Source organism: Jaculus jaculus, chromosome 22, assembly GCF_020740685.1.
Source record: "Jaculus jaculus isolate mJacJac1 chromosome 22, mJacJac1.mat.Y.cur, whole genome shotgun sequence".
NCBI classification, from domain to species: domain Eukaryota; kingdom Metazoa; phylum Chordata; class Mammalia; order Rodentia; family Dipodidae; genus Jaculus; species Jaculus jaculus.
Genome location: NC_059123.1, coordinates 9,625,172 through 9,639,839, shown reverse-complemented (window position 1 = coordinate 9,639,839; position 14,668 = coordinate 9,625,172). Strand labels below are relative to the sequence as shown.

Here is a 14,668-nt window from a genome sequence, read left to right as displayed (position 1 = left end):
GGAGACCCTGACATGGCCCCCCCTCTCTCTCTGTCAAATAAATAAATAAGTAAATAAATGTTAAAAATATTAAAAGAGGGCTGGAGAAATGGCTTAGCAGTTAAGCACTTGCCTGTGAAGCCTAAGGACCCCGGTTCAAGGCTCCATTCCCCAGGACCCACGTTAGCCAGATGCACAAGGGGGCGCATGCATCTGGAGTTCATTTGCAGTGGCTGGAAGCCCTGGCGCACCCATTCTCTCTCTCTCTCCCATTTTCTCTATCACTCTCAAATAAATAAATAATAAACAAAAAGTTTTAGAAGAAAAATTAAAAGAAAGACCCTAACCAAACAAGGAAGTTGCAGAGGCATGGAATTTATAATAGCTATAATAATATATATAATATATATAATAATAGTAAAATAAAATAATTAAAATATACATAATATATATATTATAATAATAGTATAATAAAGCAAACATCCTCAGGTTCATAAGTCCTATTATCTCATGAGCTAAACAGAAACAACTAATCATTTGCGCCACGCCTTTTGGGTTGCATCATACTCCAAACAGCATGCAGTACCCATGACCAAACTCCAGCCGTTTAAACACTGTTGTGTTTAGGAGTTAGGACAGGCAGAAGAATACTTGAATACAGCTTGAGAATGGCTGTGGTAGAATTAAACAAAAAGAAAAAAGTAACGACAGTGAATTTAGATGATGCTAGCTCAAATTAGTTGACTCTTTCAAAAGGCATCACTTTCCAAGGTCACCGAAGAGAAGAAATTCAAGCATAGTACAATCCTAGGGCCAACTCAGACGGCAGTGGACTGGGTACCTGTTTGTCGCTGCTACCCTGGGAAGGAGTTCAGCAACACAGTCTGACAAGAGTCTGTTGATTTCTATTTTATTTTATATATTAATTCTTGATTTTTTTCAAGATAAGGTCTCACTCTAGGCCAGGCTGACCTGGAATTCACTATGTAGTCTCAGGGTGGCCTCGAACTCATGGCGATCCTCCTACCTCTGCCTCTCAAATGGTGGGACTAAAGGCGGGCACCCCCACGCCCACCTTGAGTCTATTGATTTCCATTCAAACTTCTAGAAGCATCAGGAGTGTTGTAGAAAACCATGGGAATCTTTGTCTCCTAATAATCCCGTCTCCACTGGGAGCCAGACAGTGTGTTAATAAGAGTATAGGGGAATAATTCTTAGTTTTAGCTCTTGTTTAACATGGCAGATAAACCATGAAGACAAACGTATCCAGGGGCAATCCAACAGGGCCATTTAGCAGATGAAATGAGCTGAAAGCAGAGGGAGCCGTGAGGTAGCTGTGAGATGAAGCAAACTGAAAGTGGGGGGACTGGTGAGGAGAACTTGAGGGGCAAGAACACGGAGTTTTCTTTGGTATCGACACAACTCCAGTTTAGGACTGAGGACTGACAGTCTAATTGATTTTTTTTTTATTTTTTAAAAATTTTTTATTTTATTTATTTGAGAGCGACAGACAGAGAGAAAGACAGATAGAGGGAGAGAGAGAGAATGGGCGCGCCAGGGCTTCCAGCCTCTGCAAACGAACTCCAGACGCGTGTGCCCCCTTGTGCATCTGGCTAACGTGGGATCTGGGGAACCGAGCCTCGAACCGGGGTCCTTAGGCTTCACAGGCAAGCGCTTAACCGCTAAGCCATCTCTCCAGCCCAGTCTAATTGATTTACTGGATATGTTTACTGGTCGTGACGTGCACATGACAAAAAGCATGGCTTTGTCTCCTGGAGATAACCATTCCCAGGCTCAGGATGGCTCTTCTGAAACCCACTAACAGCGTCGAATACCTCTTAGCCAGGGTCTCCCATGATTTATTAATATCATCTTTGGAGACCTTGAAGGGGTTGGTGAAGCTGGAATGTGAGGTCATCAGCAGATTGTTAAGAAAGACTCGTGAGCAAGCAGAGACCCACGTGATAGAAGGTTAAAAGTCAGTGGAAGGGCTGGGAATATGGCTCAGCAGTTAAAGGCACTTGCACAGGAAGCCCACTGGCCAGGGATTTGATTCCCTGGTACCCGCACAAAGCCAGAAGCATATCGTGGCACATAAATCAGGAATTCTTTCCAGTGGAAAGAGGCCCTGGAAAGCCTATTCTCTCTCTCTCTTTCTGCCTTTTTTTCTTTCTCTCTTTCTCTCTCTCTACAAATACATACAAATAAAAAAAAAATAAACTGGGGAAAATGAGAAAGTCTGAGGGAATTAAGCAAGGAGATGAATATAATACTGTACACAGCTTCCTTTTGTCTTAACTGAAATCTGTGGAGAATATATGCCAATACTTCCAATGACAGGTGGAACCCATAAGGGTGGCTAGCAGGTGTACAGCTAAAAGGTGATCTAGGTCGTGAAAGTCAAGGTAAAATAATTTATGTGAGCCGGGCGTGGTGGTGCACGCCTTTAATCCCAACACTCGGGAGGCCGAGGTAGGAGGATTGCTGTGAGTTCAAGGCCACCCTGAGACTATGCAGTTAATTCCAGGTCATCCTGGACCAGAGTGAGACCCTACCTCAGAAAAAAAAATAAATAAATAAATAAACACACAAAAGAAAACATTATATGCACCACTTTACTGAGAACTAGTTTATGCTAAATACTGAAAAACTCCAAGCTGAGGACCATGGAGCCTCACCCTGCATACTGAGGGCAGCAAACAGAATGACAGTGATGTCACACATTGATCACGGTTGAGCTTATTTCAAAAGCTGCCTTCTAGTCTCTCTTTCTTTGTAAGAATATACACACGCCTGCATTACTGATAGCCAAACAAAGGAAGTCATTTTTGATTTCTTTTTATTTTTTTATGGGGGCAGGGAGAATTGGTGTGCCAGGGCCTCTAGCCTCTGCAACCGAACTCCAGATTCACATGCCACCTTGTGTGTATTCACAGCCTTGCACATGGGTCACCTTGTGTGGGATCTGAGGAGTCAAACATGGGTCCTTAGGCTTCACAGACAAATACCTTAACTGCTAAGCCATCTCTCCAGTCCAGACATTTTCTTTTTCTTTTCAAGGTAGGGTCTCACTGTAGCCCAGGCTGACCTGGAATTCACTATGTAGTCTCAGGGTGGCCTCGAACTCATGGCGATCCTTCCTACCTCTGCCTCCCCAGTGGGGATTAAAGGCATGTGCCACCACACCTCGCTAGGCAGTTTGTTTTTTTTTTTAAAAATATCTTTCATTGCAAGTTTTAATCTCAACATCTGCCACCTGTATTGATTCTGTCCTCAGAGGATAGAAGGACATTTGATTAACCACCATTCTGAAACTAGCTCTCCAGGTTGACACACACACACACACACACACACACACACACACACACACACTATTCCAACCCATGAAGTATTTTTAAATTTTATTTCTTCCATTTAAGTCTGTCAACAGTTCTGTTGTTCATAATGCACTACCAAAACAACTTTGCATTAGTATTTGTGTGAGTGTGTATGTGTGTGTGTGTGTGTGCACATGAGTGCATGTACGTGGACGTGGGTGATAGGCAGCAATCTCAGATGCCTGTTTTGAAACAGGGTCTCTCATCTGCCTGGAGTTCACCAAGTAGTCTAGACTTGCTGGCCAGTGAGCCCCAGAGATCTACCTGTTTCTATCTCCCCAGCACTGGGATTATAAACTAGGGTCCCCATGTCTGGGTTTTTGATAGTACTTATAGACAATAACTTTTTTTGTGTTAGTTTCCTGAGAGGAAAAAAAAAAGTCTTCTAGATTTCTTAGCCTAACAATTTAATTGTATTATTATTATTATTATTATTATTTAGTAGAAAACCAAAGAGGCTATGTTTTAAGATTTGATTCAGATGACTTAAAAGCCAAGAAAATAACAAATTAAAGAAAGTTTGTTGCTGTTGTTGTTGTTAGGAGGAAAGGATAGAGTTTTTGGGCTTGGAACCTGGGTTTTTATGTGCTAGTTTACGATATTAAGACAGTTAATCTTGGAACTCTATTTTCCGTCTCAGAAAGAAGTACAGCTCTGAAGGGCTGTGGGTAAAAGAAGAAAATTGCACAAAGACATTTACGTGTAGTGAGATGCTGACCGATCAGTGAGTTACCATTATTACAAAACCAAGAGGCCCCAAACTCAGACTACTGATTCTGGTGTCTCTGTCTTCTTGCATTCCTACCTTCTTGGAAGTATGGAATGTTCTAGTGAGTGAGGGTAGGAAAGAAAACAAAAGTCAAATATGAGGGGCCAGAAGATTGACTCCACAAAGACACAAAGGCCTGTGGATGCACACAAGGAAGGGTTGCCCAGGGTATGTCCATAAGAAAACTTAGTTGGGGAGGTGGTGCAGGCATCTTGGTACCATTAACTGCTCAGTGCTATTTACACATGACTCGCTGTCTAGGTTGCTACCAAACACACGTGAAATAACTGAGAAGAAAGATTGCCATTTTGTTTACTTTTCGAAAGCCAACTTCTAAAGACTTTGTGTTAGATTAAAAAAAAAAAGTCACTTACCAAGGATTAATATAAAATGCCAAAAGATAGTCAGTCCAAAGACATGAAGGTAGCAGAGTTAAGAAAGCAAAGATGCTTCGACGCCTGTGAGCATTAATAGATAACAGATGTGAAGATGGAGATGTGGCGAGAGTTAGTAACATAACTGTGAACAGATATCAGCGAATTACTTACTGACGTCAATTGATACAAGTACCTTAATTGCAATGAGATCTTAGACCGTCCTATGGGATTTAATTGTGTGGGCTTACAATGTTGAGAGAATCTGTTTTTATTTGCCCAAGATCTCATCACCAACAGATATATTTCTTTCAGCTTACTTTGCCTCAATTAGTCTGCTATTAGATGATTTGATTTTGCATTCAGTTCTGTGGCGCTCATTGCCTACATTGCATCTGATTCTTTTTTTTTTTCTGTTTTAAAATACTTTTATTTATTTATTGGAGAGAGAGAGAGATTGAGAATGGGCACACCAGGGCCTCTAGCCACTGCAAACAAACCCCAGACGCAGGCACCACCTTGTACATCTGGCTTACATGGGTACTGAGGAATTGAACCTGGGTCCTTAGGCTTCGCAGGCAAATGCCTTAACCACCAAGCCATCTCTCCAAACTATGTTCAGTACTTTCTTCTTTTCATTCTGTCTGGAACCCTAGCCCGTGGAATGGTGCCATCCATATTCAGGGTGAGTCTCCCACTTCAGTTAACCCAACCGAGAAACTCCCTCACAGACACACTCAGAGGTCTATCTCCTGTGTGATTCTAGATTTTGTCAAGCTGACAATCAGTAATAACCATTAAGGTCACAAACTTGTTTTCTGTGTGAGTCAAGCTGATTGCAGTCTTCTGTCAGGTTTTTTCTACAGCTTGGGGACTACGGGTCTGCCATCCAGTTTCTGGTCATGTCCAAATGCAACAATGAAGCTTTCACCCTGGCTCAGCAGCACAACAAAATGGAAATCTATGCAGACATCGTTGGTAACTGCCATGGCTTTTTCTCTTCTCCCTTTTTAAATCCTTATTTATTTATTTATTTCAGAGAGAGAGAAGGGGCATGTCAGGGCCTTTAGCTGGATGCAGCAAACGAGCTCCAGTGCATCTGATTCTTAACTACTCTTCCTGTGACTAAATCTAGTTTAAGAAATTTATGAAACATCAGTTGACAGCTCAGCAGAGCTGAAGTGAGGAAACAGAGGAGGGAACAGTAGGCTTTCTGGACATATTTAAACTGCATAATGCTTGATGAGACTCTAGATCATTTTTAGTTTAAATGACTATTGATTTCTGTAATTATTCCCTAAAACATTGATCCGTTGTGATACTGATCAGTTGTTCAAAATAAACAGCTCATCAATTATCTGCTCTATGGTAGTGTTGGCACCCAGTAGAGAGGAAACTCAGTTTCCCTTTTAATTCTAATTTATACTTGACTTAAAATGCTTGGCTGGAATCTGATCCTGATATGCAAACCACTTGTAAAATAGAATATCCATTCACACAGATTTAACGATATCTACTGGGGCTGGAAAAGTGGCTTAACACTTAAGGCATTTGCCTGCAAAGCCAAAGGACCCAGGTTCAATTCCCCAGGACCCACATAAGCCAGATGTACAAGGGGCACATGCATCTGGAGTTCATTTGCAGTGGCTAGAGGCCCTGGTATGCCCATTCTCTCTCTCTTCTGTCTCTCTCTCTCTGCAAATAAATTAAAATATATCCAGTGGCCCCATCAACAGTGAGAATTGGAGGAAGAAATGCTGTCACCTTGTCTCTTTAGTTAGAACAAATCCCCACTGAGATTTCTGTTCTCACTCAGAACACTCTACTGCTGGTGAAACTATATTTGCCAAGCGCTACAGGAAAACAAAAACAAAAACAAAAAATAAGAATTCTCTTCTGCTCTAGTCCTTCCAAATCTAGTCTCCTGTACATTTTGCACATTGTGACTGGATGTAAGCTTAGTTACTGAAGAGTACTCTAGCCATTAGTACAAGTGGATCAGTTTTTAGATGGGTCACATACCCATACCAGGGAGTTTGGGACCAGGTGTTTTTAAGGCAGGAAACAGGTGTCCATGAATCAGTCTCTTAATCTTGGTAAGAGTGATAACTAGTGTATTTGAACAAACTTAGTCATGTTCCTTTAGTTTATTTATCACTAAGGGTTTACAAATGCTCTCTCTTCACAACTGATTGATCACATCTTAATGGTAAAATTCTATTCATGTTAACATTTCAAAATGGTCCAAAGTACCATCTTATTTAAAAGAGTCTTGTTTCGGGCTGGAGCGATGGCTTAGCGATTAAGGCTCTGAACTGCGAAGCCTAAGGACCAATGTTCAATCTCTGTCCAGGTCCCACATAAGCCAGGCGCACAAAAGGTGAGGCAAGTGAAAGGTTGCACATGCCCACTCGTTGGTGCAAGTGTCTGGAGTTTGATTACAGCTGCTGAGGCCCTGGTGCACCAATTCTCTCTCTCTCTCTCTAAAATAACAATAAATAGTCTTGTTTCAAAGGAGGTACAGTTTATATTTTATCTAACGTCCATATCCATCTTGATTCTTTAGGGTAAAAATTCTGATCTCTCCAATCTACATCTTAACATTAACCACCTCAGAGGTTTAAAAATGAAAGCCATTCACTTGTTAGAGATTAATATGAAATGCGTCCATTCAGACAGTTTTTTCATGACTGCTAGCAAACAAGATGACCAAAGGCATGTTGGTTTCACATCTAATGTCAACTTGATTTGTGACTCGTGAGTTTTGACTAAAGTGAATTCTAAGCTGGAATTACTATTTAGTCTTTTTTTTTTTATTGAGGTAGAGTCTCACCCTAGTTCAGGCTGACCTGAAATTCACTATATAGTCTCAGGGTGGTCTCGAACTCCCAACGATCCTCCTGCCTCTGCCTCCCAAGTACTGAGATTAAAGGCGTGTGCCACTATTCAACTTCCATACTTGTAAACAATATCACATAATAATTCCCTCCCCCCTTCACTTTGCCCTTTGAAACTTCACCCTCCAGCCTATCCCCTCCCCCTCTCAATCAGTCTCTCTTTCATTTTGATGTCATGATCTCTTCCTCCTATGATGATGGTCTTGTGTAGGTAATTTGATTTTTTGATAATGCCTTTTAAAATTTAGTTAAGAGAGGAGAGAATGGATGCATCAGGGTCCCTAGCCACTGCAAATGATCTCCAGGTACATGTGCCATCTTGTACATCTGGCTTATGTGGGTCCTGGGGACTAGAACCTGGGTCCTTTGGCTTCACAGGCAAATGCCTTAACTGCTAGGCCATCTCTCCAGCCCTTGATGATGTTTTTATAATTAATTAATTCCTCTAGGTCTTTCAGACTCCTTCCTAAAGACTATGACTTCTGCTTGATCTTCACTAGCCTGTGAGATGTGAGCTTCCTGGCCTATCTGACTTGTTCTTTTCTTTTTTTGAACAGACTTTGTGACTCACAACCTCGACACAGAGACACAAGTTTTAGGTGGAGCTTCTGATGTCCCATGTCACTTCACTGAGTCTCCCCTGGTGCATTTTGCTACCACATGCTTCATGTGGCTCCTGCACTTGGATTTACTTCACTTACAGAAAGAAGCCATGTGCCCTCTGCACAGCCACATGAGGACACTGCTCAAAATAGTGCCACAGAAGACCGTCTTCTTCACTTTAGCACTCTAATTCACAGCCCACGTCTCGGAGATGAAAGATGGTAAAATCAAGTTTGCAGTAGATGCAGCTTGGCTAATAAGCTAGCTGGAGGCTTGACCCAAAACAATACTCACCAGTTATAAGGAAGCTTCCCCTCTCTTTCCAAGGAGGCGAAATTGACAAACGTGCCTGCTCCACATTCCCTGTGGGAAAGAAGCCAGAAAGTCAAGGGCGCCGCCTCACGGGGACTCTTAACCTGCCATGAAAGTAGACAGGGCCTTGACTGGCATATCAGGATGGCAATCATTTATTTATTTATTTATTTTTATTTTTTTGTTCATTTTTATTTATTTTTTTTTGAGAATGACAGACAGAGAGAGAAAGAGGCAGAGAGAGAGAGAGAGAGAGAGAGAGAGAGAGAGAGAGAGACAGAGGATGGGCATGCCAGGGCCTCCAGTCACTGCAAACGAACTCCAGATTCCTGGGGAATCGAGCCTCTAACCAGGGTCCTTAGGCTTCACAGGCAAGCACTTAACTGCTAAGTCATCTCTCCAGCCCAGAAATCGTTTTTTTAAATGATAATATCAATTCTATATGACTCTCTTTTGCATACAGAGCAAAGCACAAAGATGAAGCAATGAAATTGCCCTCTACAATGTTGTAAATGGTGACATTTGAGTATGGAAGGCCAGTTCATGATCATTGCTAGAAGGTATTAATAATCCTAAAATAAATCTTTGCACTATTTGGGGACAAGGCACTTTTTAAAAAAAAGATTTTTATTTATTTATTTATTTATTAGAGACAGAGAGAGGGAGAGAGATATAGAGAGGGAAAAAGAGAGAATGGGTGCATCAGGGCCTCCAGCCATTGGAAATGAACTCCAGATGCACGTGCCTCCTTGTGCATCTGGCTAATGTGGGACCCGGAAGATCAAACCTGGGTCCTTGAGCTTTGCAGGCATGTGTCTTCCCCACTAAGCCATCTCTCCAGCTCTGATAAGGCACTTTTTACAAAGACTTCATTAGGAAGGTGGATAAACTTCCTAAGTAAAGTGAGGATTTTCTATTTAAAAAAATATTTTATTTGTTTGAGAGAGAAAGGGGGCAAATATACACATACATATATATAGTACACGCGCGTGCGTGCGCAAGACAGACAGAGACAGACAGACAGAGAGAGAGAGAGAGAGAGAGAGAGAGAGAGAGAGAGAGAGACAGAGGGGGGAAGGGAGAGGGAGGGAGAGAATGGGTGCACCAGGGCCTTCTGCCACTGCAAATGTGCTGGCGCACACCTTTAATCCCAGCACCTGAGAGGTAGAGGTAGGAGGATCACCATGAGTTCGAGGCCACCCTGAAACTAAATAGTGAATTCCAGGTCAGCCTGGGCTAGAGAGAGAGCCTACCTCGAAACCCCCCCCCCCGCCCTAAAAAAAAGTTGGATCACTGAGGCAAGAGCACATTATGCTGAAAATGTCAAAATTTCTGCTCTTGGAACAGCTTAACCCTCAGGCCGCCTTATCTTTCCAAGATTAATCCCAACACTTACCTTTGTGAGGTCGGTTTTCACCCTCAGAAGCGACCGCTGTTTTCCACGTTCCTGGCATCCCATTCTTACCTCCTTACTAGACCAGCCTGGCTCAACTTAAATATCTCAAGTACTTCAGTTTTGATGTCTGGCCTTTTAATATACCCAGGGAGGCTCTTGCTAAATCATGATGGATGAACACATTTCTTTATGAAACGTGTGACCCACAGAACTCTGAGCATGGAAAAAGATTTGCTTTTCAGCTGGCCAACATCGCGCAAATATATATTTGAATCAAATTTCCCAAACCCAGTAGTGCTGAAATAAGAACCAGTTTCTTAGGGAAATTGAATTACCCTGATAATGTGAGAACAAGCGATAGCACTTGAGAATATGACCCAAGGAGCAATGCAGCCACAGTCAAAGGAAAACGAACGAGCCTGCTGCTCATGGTGGAGCATTTCCTTAGCATCCCCATGGCTCTGGGTGACGAGACTAAAGCTGAAAATGCATCTCTAATGGACCTCGTCCTAAGCTCTACAGATATATATAGTTTTTGATAAAACAGAAGTAATGAGAGCTTTTTTCCCCATATTCTTAGCTTTCCAGGTTTATTAACCCCTTTCGTTAATCATCTATAATATCTAGTTCATTCACTCCAAATATAGGTGAAAGTTTTTGATCATAATAAGTCCCTATGTATTGGCTTCCTAGAACGCTAACTTGGGCAGGAAGAGATCTGGTTTGGTGCAAGCAAGCAACACTTTGGTTTACTATTTCAGCTGTAGTATTTTCTTTCTCTTTATTGGCATGCACATGTACATGTGGGGGCACATGTGCACATGCACATGTATGTGTGGGGCATGTACACGTGTGCATGTATGTGTAGGGGCACATGTACACATGCATATGTAGAGACCAGCCGTCAACATTAGATGTCTTCCTCTATTGTTTTTTACCTTATTTTTCTAGACAGAGTTTCTCACTGTGCTTAAAGCTCACCAGTTTGGTCTAGCTAGCCAGTAAGCCCTGTCTCTGCCTACCCAGAACTGGAATTACAGGGGCATGATGCCACACTTAGCTTCTGCCTGGGTACTGGAGATCTGAATTCAGGTTCTCACGCTTGCCAAAGCAGTTTACTGATTGAGCCATCTCCCCAACCAATAAGAGAGTTTTCATAATTTACTTAGGCAGCACACAAAATAGAAAGAGACACCAAAAACTGAATTAAATGTACAGTTATAAAACTTAGGTATGTGAAAGCTATAAGTCTATAAGGTCAAACTATTTTAAAGATGGTGAGGTAGGGACTGGAGAGATGGCTTAGTGGTTAAGCGCTTGCTTATGAAGCATAAGGACCCTGGTTTGAGGCTCGATTCCCCAGAACCCTCGTAAGCCAGATACACAAGGGGGTGCATGCAACTGGAGTTCGTTTGCAGTGCCTGGAGGCTCTGGCGCCCCCATTCTCTCTCTCTCTATCTGTTACTCTCAAATAAATAAATGAATTAATTTTACAAAAAGATGGTAAGGTAAAGTACCTTTTCTTACCTTGCCATCTGTAGATGTTTCTTCCGAAGGATGACTAGGGTGACAAGAAGCAGTCCAATTAAAAGGGTGCTCAAGATGGCCAGCACTGAGATTACTACTATGTTGGGATTCATCTCTGTAACTAGAGAGAGAGAGAGAGAGAGAGAGAGAGCACCACGCATTGCTCAAGGTTACGCTCCATAGAAACTAACAGCCCCATTCATCGCCTTTCATCGGCTCTGAGCAGCAGTGAGCTTGCCACGGCAATATTAATGGTAGCAATCGTGATTCTCCAAGCCAAGTATCACCTTGTCCTCACGTAAAACCGCAGGCCGACAGATGGTTGTCATGTACCTGGAAGTCACCAAGTCTATTCCTTTTAAACAGCATTCCTGTAACAGGCAGGATATGCTTACAGAGGAATAATAAATGTGAAGAATTTCAGTGCCATGGTTTAAATTCGCTTGAAAAATTAAAAACAAACACCAACCCTAGAACTCACTACCAAGGATTATGACATTCTCCAAGGCTTAGAAGGTGGCAGATTCTTATTTTATGCCCTTGACTTTAAAGTCAGGAAAAACAGCTGTACACTTTGCTCATGACTAGTGATGGATATGGAAAGGGCACTTTTCACGTCAGCAGAAGCCCGCGTCCTGACCCTCCGTATGTCCCGAGGTTTCCCAGCTGCCCAGCCCCAGAGTTTAAACCTACTGATACATTAGGGTGGAGACTCCCCAGTGTGGGGTTTGTTCCTTTCACGTATTTTCTAAAATAACTGGTCTACCGTGGCACCTCACCACCATCTGTTCCCTCACACCTCATGTATGACCAGAAAAAATATGTTCCAGGTCTTCACACATGTCTTCACAGTGAGTCGAGGGGAGTCACACCCTCTTTTGCATGGATCAGGAAAAATCACAGAACTGGTAGACGCGATGCTGCATGCCTGTAATTCCAGCACTGTGGAAGCTGGGGCATGAGGATCAGGCGTTCAAGTTTGAGACCAACATGGGCTACATGATATCCTGTCACACACACAAAAAAAAATGTCATAGAACTGATCCCACTTGTCTTGGGGTCTTGGGTGCTGGTTACTTCCCATCTGCCGGCTCATTCCGGTTCACCTGAGTACTGACTGTGTGTGTGTGCCATTTGCAGAAGCCATGCCGCCTACTCTCTGGGCCTCATTTTTGTTTGCTTTTTGTTTTGCTTTTTTCAAGGGAGTGTATCACTCTAGCCCAGGCTGACCTGGAATTCACTGTGTAGTCTCAGGGTGGCCTTGAACTCACGGCAATCCTCCTACCTCGGCCTCCTGAGTGCTGAGGTTAAAGGCATGTGCCACCATGCCTGGCTCCTGGGCCTCATTTTCTTTTAACTTGCAAGTAAACTAGGCAAAATCACATGCTGTTTTAAGTTTCTAGGGGATATTATGAAAATTAATAAACATTAAAGCACTTAGAAGTGTCACAGAATATAGAGTTGTAACGTTAAAGTACATTTCAGAGTGTGTATGTATGTGTGTGTGTGTGTATATATATATATTTAAATTTATTTAAGAGAGAGAGAGAAAGGAGGGCGAATGGGTGTTCCATGGCCTCCAGCCACGGTAAATGAACTCCATATGCATGTGCCACCTTGTGAATCTGGCTTTATGTGGGTACTAGAGAATTGAACATGTGTCCTTTGGCTTCAAAGGCAACTGCCTTAACCACTAAACGATCTCTCCAGCCCCATCGGGTCCATTTTTTGTTTCAAGATAAGGCCTCACTCTAGCTCAGGCTGACCTGGAACTCACTATGTAGTCTCTGGGTGGCCTCAAACTCATGGTGATTCTCCTACCTCTGCCTCCTGAATGCTAGGATTAAAGCTGTGTGCCACACGCCCAGCTCGGGTCCATTTTTGTCTTCTGATAAAAAATCAAAAATTAAGCAGGCATGGTGGTGTGCACCTTTAATACCAGCACTTAGGAGGCAGAGGTAGGAGGATTCCTGTGAGTTTGAGGCCAGCCTGAGACTGCATAGTGAATTCCAGGTCAGCCTGGGCTAGAGTGAGACTCTGCCTCGAAAAAAACAAAACATTACAGATCAAAGACCCAAATTGAAACAAAACAAAAGTCTACCCCTTTATCAATAAGTATGTAGCTAATAGTACAGATATGAAACAAGCCTATTAAAGGACAATGTGCTCACGAGGTGGCTTCATCACAGCCTTCATAGAGGGCTTGCAGGATCCTACATGGAGAAATGGGTCCACCACAAATCAGGCAAAGAAGGAGCCAGCATTATCCTAGGCTTTTCACTAATTTCTAGCTTTCCCTTTCACTCTTGTTGCTGGATTAGAAACTTCTGGCTTTGGTTCAGTGATTAAACATCCCTATTATAATCTGGCCAATGCCAGCTCAGGGCCAAGGCCAACAGAGATGAGTGGTAAAGGCGCTGTGTCCACCACTGGAGAATGTGGTGTAATGAGAAAGCTGAAGTTGGAGATTCATCTAGCATTTAGACAGTGTGTTCTAGGGTCTTTTGTCTTTTACCTCTAGACTTCAAAACAGCATACAATGAATATATTATTATTATTGTTATTATTATTATTATTATTATTAAAAGAAAGGACTCCAAGACAGTAGACTTTTCTCCCTCATTCAGATATCCTAGCAACACACTGTGGTACTAGAGTGAAAGGTTCTCTGAACCTGTAGCTGTGTTCAATGGAACACTGACGCCATGAAAATTGTAGAATCTATATAAAGAAAGTATGGAGGGCTGGAGAGACGGCTTAGCGGTTAAGCGCTTGCCTATGAAGCCTAAGGACCCCGGTTCGAGGCTCGGTTCCCCAGGTCCCACGTTAGCCAGATGCGCAAGGGGGCGCACGCGGCTGGAGTTCATTTGCAGAGGCCGGAAGCCCTGGCGCGCCCATTCTCTCTCTCTCCCTCTATCTCTTTCTCTCTGTGTCTGTCGCTCTCAAATAAATAAATAATTAATTAAAAAAAAAAAGAAAGTATGGAAAAAAATGACTTCTGAAGACCAGGACATCCTTTCTCCTAATGAGTATAATTACCCATTGTTGAGACAGCTATAAATGTGGGCGCACTAGGGCTGTCATGGCTAAAACTGGTGACGCTGCAGTTGTAGGCGGTGGCCGGGTGGAGGCTGGAGATGGTCACGACATGAGAAGAAACGGCTATCGGTTCCTGGAGATGAAAACAGAAATATGTTTTACGTTATCATCATGCGCTTTGCTTTGAAAATTGTTTTTCACAGTCAAGGAAAGATGGGAAGTTATTTCCAAATATTTCAAGATACTCCTCATCTACCCCCTCCCATGCAAGCAGCCACATGCCAGGAGCTTTTTTCCCTATACATATAAGACAGGGAGCTGTGGAGACAGCTCAGTGGTTAATGGACTTGCAGGAGGACCTGAGATCAGCTCCTCAACGCCTCTATCGAATGCCA

General features: G+C 42.7%; 1 protein-coding gene across 2 annotated transcripts in view; it reads right to left on the bottom strand.

The window, feature by feature from the left end:
- Positions 1-14,668, bottom strand: part of Ptpro (protein tyrosine phosphatase receptor type O) — a 263,974-nt gene that overhangs the window by 34,458 nt on the left and 214,848 nt on the right. Inside the window, exons 14-17 of one of the 2 annotated variants that reach the window (XM_045139541.1) lie at positions 14,274-14,406; positions 11,235-11,355; positions 8,294-8,362; positions 4,500-4,583 (exon numbers count right to left, since the gene is read on the bottom strand). In XM_045139541.1, the coding sequence (XP_044995476.1) occupies positions 4,500-4,583; positions 8,294-8,362; positions 11,235-11,355; positions 14,274-14,406 (407 nt within the window). The remainder of the gene's footprint in view (positions 1-4,499; positions 4,584-8,293; positions 8,363-11,234; positions 11,356-14,273; positions 14,407-14,668) is intronic. The other variant, XM_045139542.1, reaches the window with a different exon arrangement.